We start from the raw sequence: 13,738 nt of genomic DNA on the forward strand, positions 1-13,738 counted from the left end.
TTCACAGAGTTGTCCTGAAGCCACTCTTTTGATATCTTGGCTGTGTGCTTAGGGTCGTTGTCCTGCTGAAAGATGAACCGTCGCCCCAGTCTGAGGTCAAGAGCGTTCTGGAGCAGGTTTTCATCCAGAAGGTTCTCCTCTCTCCACAGAGGACCTCTGGAGCTCTGACAGAGTGACCATCGGGTTCTTGGTCACCTCCCTGACTAAGGCCCTTCTCCCCTGATCGCTCAGTTTAGATGGCCGGCCAGCTCTAGGAAGAGTCCTGGTGGTTTCGAACTTCTTCCACTTATGGATGATGGAGGCCACTGTGCTCACTGGGACCTTCAAAGCAGCAGAAATTTTTCTGTAACCTTCCCCAGATTTGTGCCTCGAGACAATCCTGTCTCGGAGGTCTACAGACAATTCCTTTGACTTCATGCTTGGTTTGTGCTCTGACATGAACTGTCAACTGTGGGACCTTATATAGACAGGTGTGTGCCTTTCCAAATCATGTCCAGTCAACTGAATTTACCACAGGTGGATTCCAATTAAGCTGCAGAAACATCTCAAGGATGATCAGGGGAAACAGGATGCACCTGAGCTCAATTTCGAGCTTCATGGCAAAGGTTGTGAATACTTATGTACATGTGCTTTCTCAATTTTTTTATTTTTAATAAATTTGCAAAAATCTCAAGTAAACATTTTTCATGTTGTCATTATGGGGTGTTGTGTGTAGAATTCTGAGGAAAAAATGAATTTAATCCATTTTGGAATAAGGCTGTAACATAACAAAATGTGGAAAAAGTGATGTGCTGTGAATACTTTCCGGATGCACTGTACGATAAGTGTAAGGGCATTTCCATTTTAGCTTTTTTGAGAGATGACGTCTTGGGTGAGCTCTATATGATACTATGATTTGTCTGTCAAAATATGCTTTCTTTTGGGTTTCTGGCAATGGGAGAGACAGGTAAGGGAATTAAAGATGTATGGGAGATCAAAGTGCATCAGTAATAATGTGTATGCTGGTATATAGCTGTGTGTCAGCCTGCTGTGTGGAATATCGCCATCCACAAACTAATGCACTCTGTTCTGCTGGTCTAAACCAATTCTTTCAAATCAATTTCTACGCCTTTTTTTGTACTCTTTGTTGCCTAGCTATTCACATATTAGCGAGGAAGGGAATAGGAATGCTTATAAATGTCTAAAAGAAGGGATGGGACAATGCTATGTTAAGTGGTAAAATTATATTATTGTATTACTGTTTTTCAAGCACTAATTATAGAGATAAAAATATTCAGTGCTTTCTGATTCCATACCATATCAATCCATTATACTGCAACTGTAAATATTGCTGTTTTTATTCTTTTTCTCTGCTTCAGGTTCTGATGTTTAGCATCTTCACTCTATTATGTGTGCTGCACTCCTAGTTTTCTAAAAAGGAAACAAAAAACCTTGAGCAATGTGTCTTGCTTAGGCCTTTCAGAAATATAAATAATAAAACTAAGCCTGTAAATGTTTTTTTTTTCTTCTTAAGATATAGATACTGTTTACAACATTTCTTTGAAATGTTTCTAGTATAACTTGAACATTAGATGATTTATTTATAGGACATTTTAAAAATGAAAAGTAACCATTCAGTCCATCAAGCTTTGTATGGTTATTGAGTTGTCCCAAATCTTAAGATTTCTTTTACTGCTATTTTTCCTTATCTTTTACAACTGTCCTAAACTGCTTTGGTTCACTGTTTATCTGAAAGAATTCTGCTGGATCAACATTACAGCTGCTGTTTTGAAAATTCATGGTGAGTACAGTAGTTAGCTCTATTGCTTGAACAGCACGTAATTATCTTTGCAGTGTTTCAATGTTCCCCCATGTCCAATTGTTTTTTCTGTTTAATTTTGCATCCCAAACACATACAGTTTAAGTTAAACTGGAACTTGGTCCCATATGAGTTACTGTGGTAGTGTGTGAGCATGCCTTGCATTTGGACTGGTGCCTCATCTAGGAATACATTTCTTGCCTTGCAATCTTGTAGTACATTCACTAGGTTCCATCCTGCATGGATGTATAGATGGATAGTTTTGGTCCTTAACAACACGTATTTATCCAAGGCAAAAGATATTTATTTTATTTTGTCAAACTAAGCATATGATACTGTGTTTGTTCCATTGGAAAAAAAATGAAAGTCACTTTCATTGTTAGGCTGCCCATTATTGATGTACATTATACTATTTATGCTTATTTCATGTAAAAAAAAAACCTAGTTTTTCATATTTTCTCAAATAAATACCAAGGATTGAGTGTCCTTAAGATTTTCAAGAATATGCATGTAACATTGATTTTTATTTTGTGGGAAATTACTATTGCTTATTTGACTGTGTTCTCTACCCAAGCCGACTTAGAAAAATAAATCAGTGCAAAGGTATTTCAAATCCTGTCGCTTATTTTCGCTTAAAACTGTACTTTTATGTGTTTTTAACTCCACAAAACTCCTTTAACATAACTACAGAATACAAACATATTTACCTAAATTTTAAAGGAAAATTAATTATTGTAGGTAAAAATGCTGCAGTATGCCTCCAGTACACCCACATTAATTTTTCGAAGGTAATTAAAAAAAACCTTCTTATTTTGCACAAAGCACAGGAGTAACTAAAACACAATACGGAGTGAACTTAGCAACCCCTCCCCTCATTTTAAAACGTTAAGGCTGCCACCGATCCTTGATCAGCCGCGGCGTTTTATCGCAATAAAATTTTGCGTATTTTTTTCCTACAACATCAAAATAGGCATCTCAGGACTATATCCTCATAATGCATCTAAAAATGTTTCCTTTTGATCATACTTATTGATTTCATTAACGTTTGCTCATCGCTTTGCGAAGTGCGCGGCCTTTTTGTTTTCTTACCAAAATGCCATCTCAACCAATTTTGTGAACAAGGGGTTGGACACATAGTGCAAGCCTCCTGGCTCACTGACAAGTGAAGCCACCAACGGGCTACTGGTTTATGATTTAAATTACCCAATCCTAGACTTAAACGAGCACACTCCGCCTGTTCGTTGCCGGAAGGCAGGTTTTCCCATCAAGCCCCGCCTCCAAAAATCTTAGGGATAGGTTGAGCGTGAGCTGCAGTTTCAGTTTGTTTTATTCACCATTTTGTGTAGCTGAGGGGGCAAAAAAAAATCAAAGATCGTTTTTAAAAAAATATATTTTGGTCGTTTCCTTTTGCAGATTTTAGATTAAGATTGAGCATCCGGACGATCTACTTTTTGCATGCCGTTCTTGAATTCCCTTCTTCAGTCGTGAAAGCGAAGAGCTTTTTTTAATTTGCTTGCTTTTTGTGCATTTTGCTTTTTTATTTTCACCTCTACCACGTTTGAAAAAAAATGTCAAGACCAGTGAGGTAGGTGCGTTTTATATTTTTTGCATCCTAATTAAAAGTGCATGCAATGTGAGGGAATGCGTGACTGGTTAAACAATATGCAGATGCATCGTGCATGGATTACTGTTAAGGTTTATTGAAAAAAACAGCATGTATGTTCATTTTACGGTGGTACGTGAATACTAATTTTCCTTAACAGCTATAGCTAGATATTCTTGTGCACCTTTTTCACATTGTGGTAAGCGAGCATGCATGTGTGTATATGTGTATGTGTATATATATATGTGTGTGTGTATATATAAAAGACTATATGTGTATTTTGCGCGCGCGTTTTCGTTTAGCCAGTGTTAAACCTGCCTCTTTTCGGGTGTCGCGTTTTAAAATTAAATATGGCTTTTCTACCCTTGCCATGGCTTCCTAAAACTACGAATACAAGCAGAGAGTCGGGGCGAAAACGGTAATGTTACGAAAACGAAGGAAATTAAATGAATTACAGGGTCACGCGCAAAGCGACCTGTTTGAAATGTTGCGCTGTTGCGTGGCCATTCTTTTTTGCATACGCTTATTTATTTAATGTGCTTCTCTCGTTTTCCACTTTTTTTCTCCGTTTGCATAAGAGGTTACGATAAATGTATAACCACACACCCTGCAGCGCCATTGGCTAGCGTAACAGCCATTGGGTTTGAGACATTTGATGCGCTGTCACAGGGGCGGTGTTTGAGTTTCTGCCCCGCCCCACACAGTGTACAGCCTTTCGCAGTCATGCTTTTGCCACTGTTGTGTGTTCCGCGAAGTCGGCGGAGCTCGATATATGTTTGTGAGTAAAAAGTGATCACTTTTGCCGTTTGTCTAATTTTTTTTCTTATTATTCGCTTTATTTTTAGTTGGATGACTTCACATTTAAATGTTGCGTATGATATTCCATTGACGTCGTAAAATGCATGTGTTCACCGCACGTTTTACTGTCATTAAGTAATATTTGCCCACCTTAAATTTAGTATCCTTATTGCTCATATGTTGCTTGGTCATGCTTTGTGTTGTTTTCGTTATGTGTTGCAGTTATACTTTGCTACGTTCAAGAAGGAAATCTAGTCTGTTTAATTATGCATTATTTACTTTATACTTCCCGTTTTACGATTACTTTGAACTACATCGGCTCGTTTCTTAGAGGAACGATTGATTCACGTAGAAGTTACAGGCATTTGAAGCACTGTTACCCTATTCCTGCGTGTTCTTTAAAAAAAAAAATCTACGTTTTACGCAGATAGTTTAATTTTCTTCTTTTTCGGACTTATGGTAGGATGGCATCACTTCCGGTTATAAGTAATATTAACTAAAAACAGTATCAAGATTTGTAATAAACAATCACTAAAAATGAATGGTTTTCATTTCTGATTAAATTTATCAACTAGTTTAACATTATTTCTTACGCTTTTTTGCAGACATTATGAAGTGTTGTATGTAATGTTCCCAGGGCCGGATTTATATGAAAAGAGGCCCTAGGCTATTCCACTTATGAGGCCCTTTCACCTTCCATTTTTAAGTTTGTAAATTACATGAGAGATAATAAAATACGTAATACGCGTTGATCTTAACCAATACATTTTTATGTTTGTTTATTAGTCATATGCGTAGAATTTCTCCTTATTTTCGGTTCAGTGTTTTAGTGTTCACTGTTTTTAGAATAGTGTAATTTTAATTTTGCTAACAATTTGAATGTAGGCCCCTCTTGATCTTGAGGCCCTAGGCTGAAGCCTAGTTAGCCTATAGGAAAATCCGGCCCTGAATGTTCCTCATCCCCCATATTGAATGCAGTTTCCATCTCTACGTTTTCCAATATAATACCGACTTAATCCACAGTGTCCCAACTGAAGTCTTAATTACCACTTCTTACCTTAACTGACTGGTTTATCACTATATCCTTCTGTAAATGTACTTAATATCAGAGTAGAAGTGTGGGGTGAAGAAGCAAAATGTCACCAAAGGGGAGTAAAGTAGGACCCAACCCTGAAAAGGTCACTGCTGCTGCATTGAATCCTCTAGGATGAACCCTTAAAAACCAGAGTGAAACTATTTTAAGTACATTTATATTTGGTAGAATGCCTAGTAAGGCTTTTGGCCTCGGATCCACTGAAGATTTTTTCTTTTTCTGACTCATCGGACACATTGTGAGAGACCATATATAGGCACTATTTACAAAGATTATACTTATACAGTACATCTATTTTATGTGTGTATTGATTTTTATTTTTTACCTGATTTACATTTATTCTTGTAATTATTACACCTTGCCAGATGAAGGGGCCTTAGCTGCCTCATAAGCTCGCATTTGTAATCTATTTAGTTAGCCAATATAAGGTGTCATTTCACCCTACTTTCTCCTGTATCAATCTATGGCTAACATGGTACAACACTGTACTGCTTTTAACATCTTGTAAAACACTTTGAACTACATCCTGTGTATGAAAATGTCCCGTAGAAGTAAATGTGATTGTTGTTATAGAGCATGCTGAATAACTGCCATCCTTATTTTATGAGCAATAGATCCTGCCCAAACAATATGTTTACAGGCAACTGTATTAGTAGACACAAGCAAAGCATGTGACATAGTTTAGTTACACTTTCAAAAAGCCTTTCACACGGTTGCAATCAAAAGATTGAAATGTATAACTAGATGCAATTTGACATCAGATGTAGCTTATAAAGTGGATTTCAAGTCAGTTAATTGGCAGGCAATAAGTAGTAGAGATTAAGAGGTGAATGTTCCTAATTAGGTGATGTCATCAGTGGATGTCCGCATTGGTCTGTGTGTGGCATAGTGCGTTTTCTAGTTTTATATTAAAAGGATGAGTTTGGTATTTTTCAAAACAGATATTTTTTCCAGCCACTGTATACATTAATTTGCCTTGAAAATGGTGAGGCATTTTTGTAAAGCTAAAAAAATGGCATGTCTGTTCTTACAATTTAAAGTAGGGTTTATGGGGCATTGGTGCAGATGTGAAAAAGCCTTAAAACTTAACAAATGTATTTACTTTCCATTAAAGAATGATCAATTCTAGTATATTGATCCAGGTCTTGAGATCACTAATATATTGTAAAACTGTGCATCCATTTTCAGAAAAAAAAATGTCTCTGTTCTTTACCACGTCTGTCATAGTATACAACAACTGTTCACCCCAGCCCCATAATATTTATTAAACATATACATTTTAAATGCATGTTTTACTTTGTGACAACTGATGTAATTAAAAAAAAAAAAAAGGTAAGCAAAAAATATAAAATGTGCCAGTTTCCTGGACAGCAGTGGGTTAAGATTTTGATCACTATTGCTACAGTGATTCAATTCCCAGACTTATCAAGTTCAACTCTTTTGCTGGGAAGTTCAGTGGTTTAATATCTGCCTTGTACTACATGTGTGATTTTTTTTTTTTTTTTAAACCGGTCAATATCAACCATCAGCATTAATGCAGTTTTACTTTGTCTGGTGAAGTGTTTTGCTAGCCGAATGTTCAGATGGGAGTGAATCAACTGCGTAGTTTTTATAAGTGTAGTTCTTTTTATTATTCTATTTAAGAAACTATACAAGTGGAATCCTGTTATAATGAAACTCACAGGACTGTAAAAATATTTTGTTTTAACGAGTATTGTGACCGGGGCTGCAGACGATTTGCCATGTCTAATGGCAGCAGCGCAAGGACAGCTGTGTGCCTCTGGTAAACAGTAACCTAAGAGCAAAGCAATTGGTTGTACTCTGCAGGATCAGGGGTACTGTGTACCATGCTTGTTGTTAACATTTAACACCGGGCTTTGATCTGCTTATCCTTGCACTCTCCTGATCTCTCTTCCCCAGACCACATCTGTCACAACAGTGATTGTGAGTTGCTGATATACTAATCTGAAGATGGGAGCTAAAGCAGGACGATCGCCCGTACCGTGCCTCCTAACAGCTCCTATTTTGAATGAAGTCTTTATTACTGTGTAGAGAAGGCAGATACAGTCTTGAGTACCTGTATTTTACTTGAATACATGGGCTTGACTTCCCATCTCTTGTGCAACCCTGTGTCCCAAGTGTGACAATACCTGTGTGTGTGTGTATATGTATATATATATATATAATATAACATATGGCGCGTCTTAACTACACCGCAAAAATTATTTTATTTGAAAGTGAGCCGTAAGATGTAACCTTTTTTTATTTATTTATTTATTTTTTTTGAAATATATATAAATGCATGTTTGAAAATTCACTATGAAAAGGAGATGTTAGATGAAGGTGCAATTCCAAAAAACTTTTTTGCCATTTTTCTTCATTCCGGAATGAACTGTGCCCAGATTAATTTTTCCTTCAGCATAAACTGACTCCATTTCTCTTTTTTTTTTTTTTTTTTTTTTTTTCCATTTCAAAGAAAACTGAGAGCCGCTAAGAAACTCATGGTATGGTATCCGCACCACACAGGCACTCAGTGCAGCACCAGCACAGAATTCCACTATACCTGTAGGAAATCACTCGCATCTACACTCTTGGTGAGCCTGCTGTAGACCAGAAATTTTGCAACAGACTTTTGTTGTTTGAGACTACCTGTTTCAGAGTTCCAAAGATTCGGTGCAGAAAGTGTTGGAGCAGTATTAAGTATTTTTTGCATCTCATTATTATCTTCGGCGGCCATTTTTGCCTGAAAAACGTTTGCTATACTAAGATATTCATTTTGTTAAAGTGATTCATTTAATATGATGTTCTATGAACGTTTGTTTGGGCCCACATCAAGTATTCATTATTGTAAATATTTTGGTACTTCAGTACTCGCTATAGCTGCATTTAACCTGTACAGTAATCCCTCCTCCATCGCGGGGGTTGCGCTCCAGAGCCACCCGCGAAATAAGAAAATCCGCGAAGTAGAAACCATATGTTTATATGGTTATTTTTATATTGTCATGCTTGGGTCACAGATTTGCGCAGAAACACAGGAGGTTGTAGAGAGACAGGAACGTTATTCAAACACTGCAAACAAACATTTGTCTCTTTTTCAAAAGTTTAAACTGTGCTCCATGACAAGACAGAGATGACATTTCCGTCTCACAATTAAAAGAATGCAAACATATCTTCCTCTTCAAAGGAGTGCGTGTCAGGAGCACAGGCTGTCAGAGAGAGAGAGAAAAAACCAAACAAATCAATAGGGCTGTTTGGCTGTTAAGTATGCGAAGCACGGCGGCACAAAGCTGTTGAAGGCGGCATCTCACACCCCCTCCGTCAGGAGCAGAGAGAGGGAGAGACAAACAAAAATCAATACGTGTCCTTCGAGCTTTTAAGTATGCGAAGCACTGTGCAGCATGTCGTTTCAGGAAGCAGCTGCACAAAAGATAGCAACGTGAAGATAATCTTTCAGCATTTTTAGACGAGCGTCCGTATCGTCTAGGTGTGCGAACAGCCCCCCTGCTCAATCCCCCTACGTCAGGATCAGAGAAAGTCAGCGCAAGAGAAAGAGAAATGTAAGCTGGGTAGCTTCTCAGCCATCTGCCAATAGCGTCCCTTGTATGAAATCAACTGGGCAAACCAACTGAGGAAGCATGTACCAGAAATTAAAAGACCCATTGTCCGCAGAAACCCGCGAAGCCGCGAAAGGCGAAGCGCGATATAGCGAGGGATTACTGTATACAGTTTGTGTGTTGGGTGGTGATGTTGGACGAAACTCTGTGTTCAGTTGGGAAGAACGTGTTAACATCACAAGAATTACAGGTCTTAAAATTCAATCACTGGATAATCCATGACGCAGCAGTGTTTACCATCCTCCCTACATAAGAGCTGCTACTCTATGCAATGTTCAGTTTGATAGTAAATGACCTTTCCAGTTGCTGATACTGTTATTGCTATTATGAACTACTTCAGACATGTTCAAGCGTTTGTGCTGTTTTACTTCCTTCTTAACTTAACTTACCAGACAACCGAAGTTAAATGATTCTTTAAACCAAGGAAAACAGTGCCAAGGATCGGTGATGAATTAAATTTTGTTGTAATAAAAATGCTTTTAGAACTCAGAAGGCATTTTTTATAAAATCAAAGTGTTTGCTGTAACTGGTAAAGTTTAAAAAAGAAATAGTTAACACTGAAATTGGAGGGCTAACAGATACTGTGAAGTCAGCAAAAACAATTCCAAAATACCTAGACAATTTTGAAAACTGGGGAAATACTTGGATATTGCATTTTAATGTAGAAAAGTACAAAATGCTGCACATAAGCCTAAGGAACATTAAAGGAGCACTGCACACAAAAATGATAGTTGTTCCTTGCCCCTTATTTGTAGAGATTGCTGAGGAAAATGTATAATTTCCTGTTTTTGTTGAGAATGCAGGTAAGAAAATTCTTGATGCAGTGGGCATTAATGGGGACATAACTTGAAAAACTGCAAACCGTTGTCGGATGTTCATGGGGGAAAAAAATTCAAATTTTATATGTTGCATAATCCAAATTTTAGATATGTAGTTATGCAGTTAACATCAAAAACGCACATTTGCTAAAATATTGGTAAACGGTTTCCATTAAAGTTTCTTTAGCTCAACAGATTTTGAATTGGAGACTTGCCTCCACTTTCATTAGTTTAGGAGTCCTGCCCCAATAATAGGTCAATTATTGACTAATATGGTACATCATAAGCTATCATTATCATAGGGCAAGATCTGAGGGGATCATACAAATGGAGATAGAGTTTTCACTTGCTTTTCTTCAACTTTTAATCGGTTGCAAAATTACGACCATATTTTTTCATATCTGAGATGCTTCACCAAGCAGAAGGTCTGTTTTCCATTGCAGTTTCACAAACTACCGTTGGTGCCGCCAAGGGATGCTGTAAAAGTGGAGGAGCCATATGGCATGAGGTTTCCGCCTAACGGGTTGGCCAATATAAGAAGACTTGAGTCGGGAGATGGAGGACACATTTTGTGAGGAGGAGTGGAGGCGAAGAAGAGAGAGAAAAAAGAAAGGACTGTGCGTTACATTATTTGGTGCTTTGTACCATGCTGCAAAGTGGAGAGCAACAGAAAACGCTTCCCCTCTTAAATAAAAGTGTCTGGCAAACCTTGTGCCTCAGCCTGTCTGTGTAGCAGGAATATCCAGAATTGTAAGAGCTGTTACTAGTTTGATGCATCCTTCTGAGAGAGAGGTTAAATTCACTTTTAGTTTCTAGGATATTTGTTACAGCCTGAGCTGATGTGTTCTCTGCCAGAATATGTTGAGTGAGGTACCCTACTGGTGCGAACCAGCTATTCCGCCTCATGTTTCCTGCCTCGGGGGTTCCTGGTAGGCTTCCTGAAGAAGGCAGACTTTACCCACATCACTTGTGATGCAGCCTCACTAAAGTGTGTATAGTGCTGCCAGGTCCATCCATCCATTTTCCAACCCACTGAATCCGAACACAGGGTCACGGGGGTCTGCTGGAGCCAATCCCAGCCAACACTCTCCCACCAAACTGATGATATGACTACATAGAACTGCAGATTATTCAATCGTTTAATTTATTGGGACATTTGTAACAGTCACCCCTTCAGTCTGTAATGTAAATTCCACACATTTCCGTTTTTAAAATCTAAAATCCATTTTTATGCCTTAATTCCATGATTCTGTCAGTGTTTTCCGCATCGGGGAAATCATAGTGCCCTAGGTTTGAGGAGCTGTACACCCCCTAGTGGTGCACAGCTATCAGAACTGGGGCCTTGGTGCACTACTTTGACTGGGGGCCAATGATGCCGTTAAGACGGCCCTGCATATTTTTGTACACATTTTATTAGTTACAGTATGTATTGTAAGGAAATTTTACTTATTTTAGCATTTTGTGATCACTGAACAATAATCCTACATAACTGTTCATTTTTTAAATAACAAAATGAAATTAACACCTGTGGTATATAGTTTAATTATAAAAGTACACTTTAATATAGAACAAGGCTTATATTTATCTGGTTATGCAGGAGGTTAGTATAAAGTTTTTAAAGGGATAAAGCCGATCAAGTACTGTAGCATGAAAATGGTGATCGGTGTTGGCCTTTTTTTGAAGAAAAAAAAAAAAAACCTGATCGGAGCATCCCTATTTTCAGGCTTGCCATTCTTTTAATGATATTATTTTTCAAGTGAAGCGATTGTCTTTGGGAAAAAAAACAGTATGATATTGTAATGGCTGTCATTTGTAAAATTACTTTTCATATTCACAAGTAATTTTATCAGCATATCACAAGGCTGTTAATATAACACACTTCATAGAGATGAAAACCATTTTACTTGATGCTTTAAAAGCATAATTAAGACCAATAGAAGCCTTTTGTTAAGGCCTCATTACATAGCAATACATGTGTAACAGATGCATTTTTGCAGTACCTAAACTAAAATGACATTGCAGTGGGAAAGGGTTTTTTTTCCTTTAATACTTTTAATGGAACTGTAAGTTCAGTAATGAAAGATTGCTTATGGAATATTATAATTTTAGACCTTGATCCTGGGGCAAATGAACTTTTTTAAAGCTTGTGTATCATTTAGCAACAATAAAAAATGCAGAATCATGCTTTCATTCAGCATTCTATTGGTCTTTTACTAATTGATATATTTGCCAACTTGTCTTTTAGTTTGTCCTAAGCTGGCCAAGAAGCTCCACAAGTTAACTCTTGGTTATCTGGGCAGATTCACTGAAGCAGCTAATTTCTTTCATGTACTATAAGCAAAAAGATCTGAGATGCAGGGCTGCTTTTCCACAGTCAGAAATAAGCATGCGTCAAATTAGCTGAGCTTTGCTGTACAGTGGAACCTTGGGTCACGACTGTAATTCGTTCCAAAATTCTGGTCGCAACCCGATTTGGTCATGACCCAAAGAAATTTCCACCCATAGGACTGTATGTAAATGCAATTAATCCATTCCGGACCGTACAAGCTGAATGTAAATATTTTTTTTGTTTGTTTAAATTTTTAAGCATAAAAATAGTTAATTATACCATAGAATGCACAGTGTAATAGTAAACTAAATGTAAAAACATTGAATAACACTGAGAAAACCTTGATCAGAGAAAACTAACATTGCAAGAGTTCACACTAATAGCCTTACGAACCAATCGCTGTAAACACTTTTTTTTCATTGAGTTTTAAGCACTGGGAAAAAAAGTGAACATTGAAAAATCCGTAATTTATACAAAAACTAACCATAAACAACCAAGAAAACTAACCTTGCGTGAGTCGAGTTCTGGGATGAAGGAAGTGAGGAGGAACTGGGTGGAGAGGAGATTATAGTTTTGAGGTAAAGTCCCTCTGCACGATGCACGTCTGACCGAGAACAATCTACTGTACAGGTACGGGAGAGACTGAACACGTGCATAAATCACCGGCGCGTACAAACCGGAAGGGAAACAGGCTTGTTCGTCACCTGAGTGTGTGGTCATGAACAGATGCAAAAGTTTGCCGAACTTTTTGGTTGTAACCCGATTTGTACGTGTCCAGAGACGTTCATGACCCGAGGTTCCACTGTACTTGTTAACCCCTTAACCGCCCTCTGCCGGATATATCCGGCACCGTCGTTTTATTGCTAACGCCATACTGCCGGAATTATCCGGCACATTTGCCTGTGGTTATATGAATGCCTGGCAAGTAGTATAACTGACGGTTTGGCGTGGGTATTATTACTACGTTGTATTTCGACAAGTCTGTGGTTGTTTTGGCCGGTCATGTGACGTGATTCGCATGTAACAGCTGTGAATATGGCGAAACGTAAACTGACTTCAAGTGAGGCTTTGCAGGCGATTTTGGACAGTTCTGATCATGATTGTAGCAGTTCTGAAGAAGATTTTAGCGACAGTGATGAGCAGCAACGTGCGCTGCATGATACTGTGAATGAAGACGCATCGGATGACGGCGCTGAGTGGGTGTATCCCCAGCATCTCAGCTGGGCTGCTGCCCGTGGTGAACTACCTTTTCTGCATTCGTTTGAGGGAACGTGTGGCTTTATTGTTGATGTAAACAATTACACTGCTGAGCAGTTTTATGAGCTGTTTGTGTCACCTGATTTGATCAGACATTTTGTTCATCAGACAAATCTGTATGCAGCACAGTTTATTGAGAAAAATCCCAATTTACCTCCACATTCCCGTGTTCGTGCTTGGTTTGACACTGATGAAAACGAAATGAAAAAATTCATTGGGATTTTGATGTTGATGGGAATAATCAGAAAACCAGATATTGAGATGTACTGGTCTACAGATCCTATGTATGCAACACCTATTTTTGCAGCTATCATGACACGTAACCGATTCTCTTTGCTGCTGAAATTCTTTCATTTGAATGACAACAAAAATGAGCCAGATAAGAAAGATCCAAACCGCGACCGCTTGTTCAAGCTACGTCCTTTGAT

The 13,738-nt window shown here is 38.1% G+C and overlaps 1 protein-coding gene across 2 annotated transcripts in view; it reads left to right on the plus strand.

Annotated features, from left to right (window-relative positions):
• The first annotated feature begins 3,078 nt into the window (after nt 1-3,078).
• The window catches only part of nucks1a (nuclear casein kinase and cyclin-dependent kinase substrate 1a), a 64,230-nt gene continuing 53,570 nt past the window's right edge, over nt 3,079-13,738 (plus strand). Inside the window, exon 1 of one of the 2 annotated variants that reach the window (XM_028797128.2) lies at nt 3,079-3,383. In XM_028797128.2, coding sequence (XP_028652961.1) covers nt 3,367-3,383 — 17 coding nt within the window. In that variant the 5' untranslated portion in view covers nt 3,079-3,366. The remainder of the gene's footprint in view (nt 3,384-13,738) is intronic. The other variant, XM_028797127.2, reaches the window with a different exon arrangement.

The sequence above is a fragment of the Erpetoichthys calabaricus genome, chromosome 3 (assembly GCF_900747795.2).
Source record: "Erpetoichthys calabaricus chromosome 3, fErpCal1.3, whole genome shotgun sequence".
In the NCBI taxonomy this organism is placed as follows: Eukaryota; Metazoa; Chordata; class Cladistia; order Polypteriformes; family Polypteridae; genus Erpetoichthys; species Erpetoichthys calabaricus.